The 6,795-nt window shown below is 40.5% G+C and overlaps 1 protein-coding gene across 1 annotated transcript; it reads left to right on the top strand.

Moving 5' to 3' along the window:
* On the top strand, nucleotides 1-6,368 carry LOC110489971 (PR domain zinc finger protein 13-like). The gene is made up of 4 exons (XM_021563013.3): nucleotides 1-261; nucleotides 1,742-1,873; nucleotides 1,981-2,101; nucleotides 4,144-6,368. Exons 1-4 carry the CDS (start codon nucleotides 88-90, stop codon nucleotides 5,610-5,612), a joined length of 1,896 nt encoding a protein of 631 aa, XP_021418688.1. The 5' UTR covers nucleotides 1-87; the 3' UTR covers nucleotides 5,613-6,368.
* The last annotated feature ends 427 nt before the right edge of the window (nucleotides 6,369-6,795 follow it).

Raw genomic sequence — 6,795 nt, 5'->3', positions numbered from 1 at the left:
CGCCACCGCATCACTTTGCGGGCGGAGATTGGCCTGTCCTCATCTCTCTGACTCCTTCTTGTCTCAATCAGTCACTGCGTGGTCTTCATGGTTCTCAAACCACTGAACGCAGAGCCAGCCATGCAAGCAACTCGGGCACCCACTATCAGTGTGTTTGCAGACTGCAGCATCCCGGCCGGCCTGCGGATAGGACCGGTGCAGGGTATCTTCAAACTAGGGAAATACGTTACTGATCGCAAAGAGGTGGTAACCAAGAAAAAGGTAAGCACAGTTTTATTATGGCATGAAATAGGATTTATTCCTAATGATTTCTATCTGCAAAAATTCATTTTTTTACAATTCTACTTTTTGTAGGATGATTTTTGCAGGCTTCGGAATTGAATTACAAACTAACGGGGAAAAAAATGTTATTCTCCTATTTTAATGACAAATCATTCCATTATCATCATTATCACCTTTAGGCCTATATTAATACTCATATTATTATTTATGTATAAGACTGATATGAATAATGGATGCATTTCGAAAACATTATTTTCTTTATATAGGACCTACATTTAATTATCAGGGCAGGTAAAGGGGACACAGTGATCTTTTTTTTAAAAACATTTTTGAACCAGACCTGTCATAGTTCATTGGGCCTTCGGTTATTAATTGGTTCGTGCTGTCAGGTTGGAAATAATTGAGTAATATTAGCGGGACGACTTGTCACTCTGTGCCTTTACTTAACCGCCCTAATAGGGCGACATGGGGTGCTATGTGAGATTTCATTTCCTCGCCCACTTTAAATTTCACAGGCTAGTAGGCAAGTTATTCAAATTACCAATTTAATTTTAATGCACTCCGGCCATGGAAAGATGCTACATCATAGAACACAGCTTCGAGTTATAAAATAACAACATGAATAAAAAATACTAAAATATAGCCTATAGAAATGTATTGAACATCTAAAATAACATTATTGCAACATATCGTTATTAATACAATATGGAACTATCAGAAATGGCTGCTATTTCTATTTTAATGTAATGTTTTTTCATTGATTTAACATAATTGTTTTATACAGGCTAATTGTTTATTGGTGAATTTATGGTCCTTAACAAACCAATAGATAAGTACCTTACATTATAACTGCATTTTAAGATAGGAAAAGGCCTACACCCTGCTGTCGTAGTTTGTGATTGATGCGGCTAAATGCATCGCCCTGGGCTTCATGTGATGCATCAGGTGCAATCTCCGTGTCAAATGTCACGCTTCATTCATTCATTTGCTTGAACAGTTTAGAAACCCTTTGACACTTCTCAAATTCGTTTCCCATATCAACTCAATTATGTGTCATTCTCCCTGGTAAATTATCACCGCTGGTTAACATCGCGGATAAAGACGCATTAAACGCATTGGCACACCTCAAGGTAAGCCTGTCATTTAGCCATTGGGCATAATAACAATCATATTTACAAACAATTAATTCAATATTTAATAAACCAATATTTCTAAAACGAAATCCTTGAATATGTACATGTGCTAAGCCTAGCCTACGAAAAGAAACACCAAGTTTGTTTAGTGCTCCAATTGCAGTCAAGCGTGATGTCGCAATGTCAAATATGCAACTCTGTTTATGATTTATTCATAAACTTTTATAAGCTGCGGCTGCCGGACTTTTAGTGAGCTGTGATTTAAACGCATGTTAGGCCTTATTAGCATAATTTCTAACGTTGAACTATCCATGTTGTGGATCTAGATTCGGCTGCTGAGGGGGGAAATCGTGGATGAATCAGGTTGCCATGTGCCAGACTGGATTGGGTGTATCCGGGCAGCCAGAAACAGTCAAGAACAGAACTTGGAGGCTGTCTCAGATCTACCTGGTGGGCAGGTCAGTACTGTGTTTAATTTAAAATGCATAAAGCTCAAGTCATTTTTTTTTAAAACTCAAGCTGAAACAGTTAGTTGCATGTATTTAACGTTGCCCTTTTACGTTAGATTTTCTATCGTGTGCTGACGGAGATCCCAGCCGGCGAGGAGCTGAGTGTGTGGTACTCCAACACTCTGGCCCAGTGGTACGACATCCCTACCACTGCCACTCCAACACACGACGAGAAAGGTAAGAAAACTGTAGAATGACTCTGTAATATAACCTGTAATACAAAACGATGAGAAAAGTAGCCAAAAATAGATCATGGATATTTGTTTGCAGGCTGGTTCAACACGCTTATGCACGATCGAAATCCACATATATCATTATGTGGTATTGTCCAAACAAAAGTTTTAATAGAAATGGATTAGGCTACAGTATAGGCCTGACGAGGCTGCTTACTGGCATTGACATTTTGTGAGTTCCATCATTGCACAGTTAAGTGACTGTCCAAACCTTGGCGTCCAGCTATAAAAATCAATTTCTGTGGAAAGGTTGTAAGTCCTATATTTTCACGGTCGACAAATGTGCACCCCCAGAGCATTCATTTCGATTCCGGGGTCATTTGATGGTTTTATTTACATTACAAGTTAAATGGTCTTGTTGACTAAATAGGCTTGACAGAATTTCATGTTGAACAATTCAATAATAAAATGTAAATGTGTAAAACAGCCAGCAATAGGCCTAACCACCACCTATTAGGCGTCGTTGTGCTAGTGTAATAAACAGAAAATAACAATAATAATAATAATAACCCCCCCCCCCCTCCCTCCAAAAAAAAAAAAAGATTATCTGGATATTCAAACAGTGGCATCGATGCCATGGCTTTATAGGCTTGTCAAATTAAAGCCTAATCATATGATCACCAGCAAAATAATCCGGTTTTTATCAGATTACACCTAACGGATACCGCCTACTCAGGAAAATACAACAACTGTGTTTAGATTCAATTATAATGCTTAGACTATATTAGAGTAGCTGCTGCTTGTGCAACAGCTAATTGGGATCCCAATAAAATACCAAATACCAATACCGATCTATTACTGCACTCTTAGAAAAAAAAAAGGTTCTGGATAGAACGAAAAAGGGTTCTATGGTTGTTGCATTTATGGTACCCCTTAAGGGATTCTATATAGAACCTTTAGGGGTGCCAATAATGAACCCTATTTGGTTCTATCTATAATATGTTTGTGTGTGTAATTACTCTGTCTGAGAAAAATTAGGCATGATAAATGGAGGGCCTGACAATCATTTTCAAGATATAGCCTACCAAAATTATATTCGACTGTTAAACTAATTACAGTGACAGGCACATGGAATAAACCCGCAATTTAAAAACAGGGATAGGCGTGTTTTAACAACTTCAAAGCAGACGATAGTAATTCATGGGGGGACAGAGGTTAACAAATGTCATCGCCTCATTAATATTCATGTATTCAAAAGAAAATTAATTCAAAAAAGGTACTTTACGGTAAATTAGCTGGCTACATAAGGTATTGTTGCCTAATGAATGCTAACTTTTATGTGGGATGTATATTGCCCTGATTTGTGGCGAAGCACTTTCTGCTGCTCTCTGGCCAATACACCGTGCGCTCCTTGACATACGCGTCCTATTATTTTGCGTTAACAGATGGGCCAGCCTTATTGTCTATGGCGATTCGCGATTTCAAGCAACAGCTGCTGTCACTTCTACGGGAAAGAGCACAGAGAAAGTCCCCCTATCCAACGTATTGGTTTCGGAGCGACAGATTGGACGGGGCGTTTGCTCTTTTGATGGCGATGATAAACAACAGCCCTATAAGGATTACAAAATCATTACATCTATATAATTGACCTCCTATTGTTCAACTTCTGTCATTGCTCACTTTGATGAGGTGGATAGGGTTAATATACTCTGCCGCCTATTCAAAACCCGAATCCCATTGGAAACGTGTAGATTCATCTCAATGGATTTATCCAAAACATTTAAATAGGAAACGGAAAAGATTTGCATGTGGCACAAAATAACAGTACAGTTTGAGGTTACTCTAATAGGCCACTGGGAGCGTCTGCAGATGGAACATCAGTCATAAAGCACCCAATAATAGGCTTCTACTCTCACAAAGCAATAGATAGAAATGTGTAGTAACACAAATGTTCAAGATTGAACGTGCTTTATTGACGGAAGTGGGGAGAATAACGAATATCGAGACCCATCGACATTAACATCATGTCTCTCTGTTTCTCTACAGGTGAAGAACGCTACATTTGCTGGTACTGCTGGAGAATATTTAAATATCCCAACACACTCAAGGCCCACGTCCATTTCCACTGCGCTTTGAGCAACGGGCGGGGCTTTGTGAACAGCGAGCAGGCCAGGAGCACAGACAGCTTCAGCAGGTCACCCAAATCCGGGGACATTCCCAACACCTCGGCCTCGCCCAGGAACGGCCACAACACCTCCATCTCAGACTCTGTCAGACGGACCGTGTCTTCCTCACCCTTCCTCAACAAAGCGGGGGTAGCAAAGAAACCCAGCTCTGAGGAGCAGGACAGAGCACTTGACATGAGCGTTACCTCAGTCAGAAACCACGGACATCTCATGGGCCTTGGCGCAACGTCTTCAATGTTGAGCAACATGGGGTTCCACCCAGGCGTGCGCTCTGCATTCAAGCCAATGGGCCAATCCAAGGTCCCCGCGGCTGACGTCTACAGAGAGGAAACTAATGGGAAGCATAATGGACTAGGCTTCAGCAAACTCATGGGGAACATGAAATCGACGCGAGCCTTGAATGAACCTTTAACCGGAAGCCATTCCTCCAAGTGCGTCCATCCATTAGATTCTACATCTCCCGTGGTCCCGTGCGCAAACGCCATCAGGGGTTTTCCGTTAATACCTAATTTCGATGAGACATCGGCTTTCAAGCACGTGGAGAGCCGGATGCACTCTGGACTGTCCCCCTCGCGTTACTCTCAGATGTCCTCTGGATTCCAAATTGAGAGGTTTTCTCTGCCTCAGTTCGATGGCGTCAAGCCATATAATGGAGATTGCAATATCCCCCTCATGCCATTCACCGTGTACAATGGCGAGCTGCTTTATAGTTCACCCTACTACCCACTGAAATTCCATTTTAGCAATCTCCTAAAATACCCGGAGTCTATGTCCTACTTTGGCGCACCTGCACTCAACCAAGACCTGGGTTCAATAACCAACATTGACAGGGAGATAGCCATGCACACTCAACAGTTGTCTGAAATAGCCGTCGAAAAGAACCGAGTCAGGCTCGACTCTATGCCCACTGCTAACACAGGCTCAGGGAAGCCCAAAAAGGGACACTTATGTCTTTACTGTGGTAAACTGTACTCTCGGAAATACGGACTCAAGATCCACATGAGAACTCACACAGGGTACAAACCACTGAAGTGCAAAGTTTGTTTTCGGCCCTTCGGTGACCCCAGCAACCTGAATAAGCACATCCGTCTGCACGCGGAGGGGAACACCCCGTACAGGTGCGAGTTCTGTGGCAAGGTACTGGTGCGCCGGAGGGATTTGGAGCGTCATGTCAAATCAAGGCACCCTGGACAAACAATAAAAAAAGCTGAGGACAAAACCGAGGGCATATTCGAGGATCAAGAGCAAAAGAGCGACAATGACAGCGACGTAGATGTATGCTTCACCGATGATCAGAGCGACCAAGAATCCAGTAAAATAGATGATTAATTGAGATTTTGACACAAATAGGGGCTATGGCAAAGACGGCACAATGTTTTGTGAAATGGTTACAGGTTACCTGTACAGATTTCCGTGTAATTTATGTTTCTCCCAAGGAACGAAAGTTATTTATGTATGTTTTAAAGCTATTGAAAATGTAATTGTTTTTTATTTAAAAAATCAGATTAGGACTAGACAAGTTTCAAATTACAGCCTTTTCTTTTACAACAATGTCTATTCGTTTCAGATGGAACAAAGTATAGGCAGTATGATTTCAGAATTGTATAATATCACAGCTGATGATAATGCATTTCTTTTTTATATGCTAATTGGTAGCCAATATGTTCCCCAAATAGAGGTCGGCTGCACTTTAAAACAGTTATGAACAATTCATTATCAAGCCATGTAGGTCAAGTGTTTAAACACTGAATATCACACTTACTGCTATTTTTTAATTCATTTGAAGTACAATAACTTAAATGTTGCACTTTCTTGCGAGGACATTTAATTGTTTTAGGACAAAGTTGAGAAGGACAGCAAATATTTATAGCAGTTAGTACCAATCCATTATTTAAGGATCTTGTTTATAGTAGAAAATAACATCTGATTTAAAAAGCATCATGTACAAATGTAAGAATATGATATTTCACTGTTCAGTGAAAAAGTGTTGTACGTTTGTTCATAAGTGATATTGTATATTGACAATATTTCCCTCTTGTTCACTGAGTTGTTCCTTTTTAATAAATGTAATTTAAAACTTTGAAATTGTTTGTAACTTGCTTGATTCAAATATATAGTCTACTCTAAAGCCTACTTGTTTATTAGGCTAACTAATGCACACAAACACAATTCCCCTCACTTTTAACTGCCATTGTTAGTGCACTAATGAATAATTTCCACTTGTAGGCCTACATTGTAGACAGGGTTATCATCAGGATGTTAGTCACTATATTTCCTGTTCTTGTTTTTCAAATGGGGTGACCTCTGAATTCCTTTGAGGACGCAATCGCACCCAGGCGAAACGCTTGGCTGTGCGTATTACAGTAAACCTGCAATACATCTCACCACTGTAGGGCATGGTGTAGCCATTAAGGAGAATGATTGGCTCGCCGACGAGCGGTGGGGAGTTTATAAGTAGGCCTACTGGGTTCTGACATTTGTAAATACAATATTATATTTGGTTAAAGAGGTT

The sequence above is a fragment of the Oncorhynchus mykiss genome, chromosome 2, assembly GCF_057628025.1.
Source record: "Oncorhynchus mykiss isolate SJ-2025 chromosome 2, ASM5762802v1, whole genome shotgun sequence".
In the NCBI taxonomy this organism is placed as follows: domain Eukaryota; kingdom Metazoa; phylum Chordata; class Actinopteri; order Salmoniformes; family Salmonidae; genus Oncorhynchus; species Oncorhynchus mykiss.
Note: the sequence above shows the minus strand (reverse complement) of the source record. Positions and strands in the feature narration are given on the sequence as shown.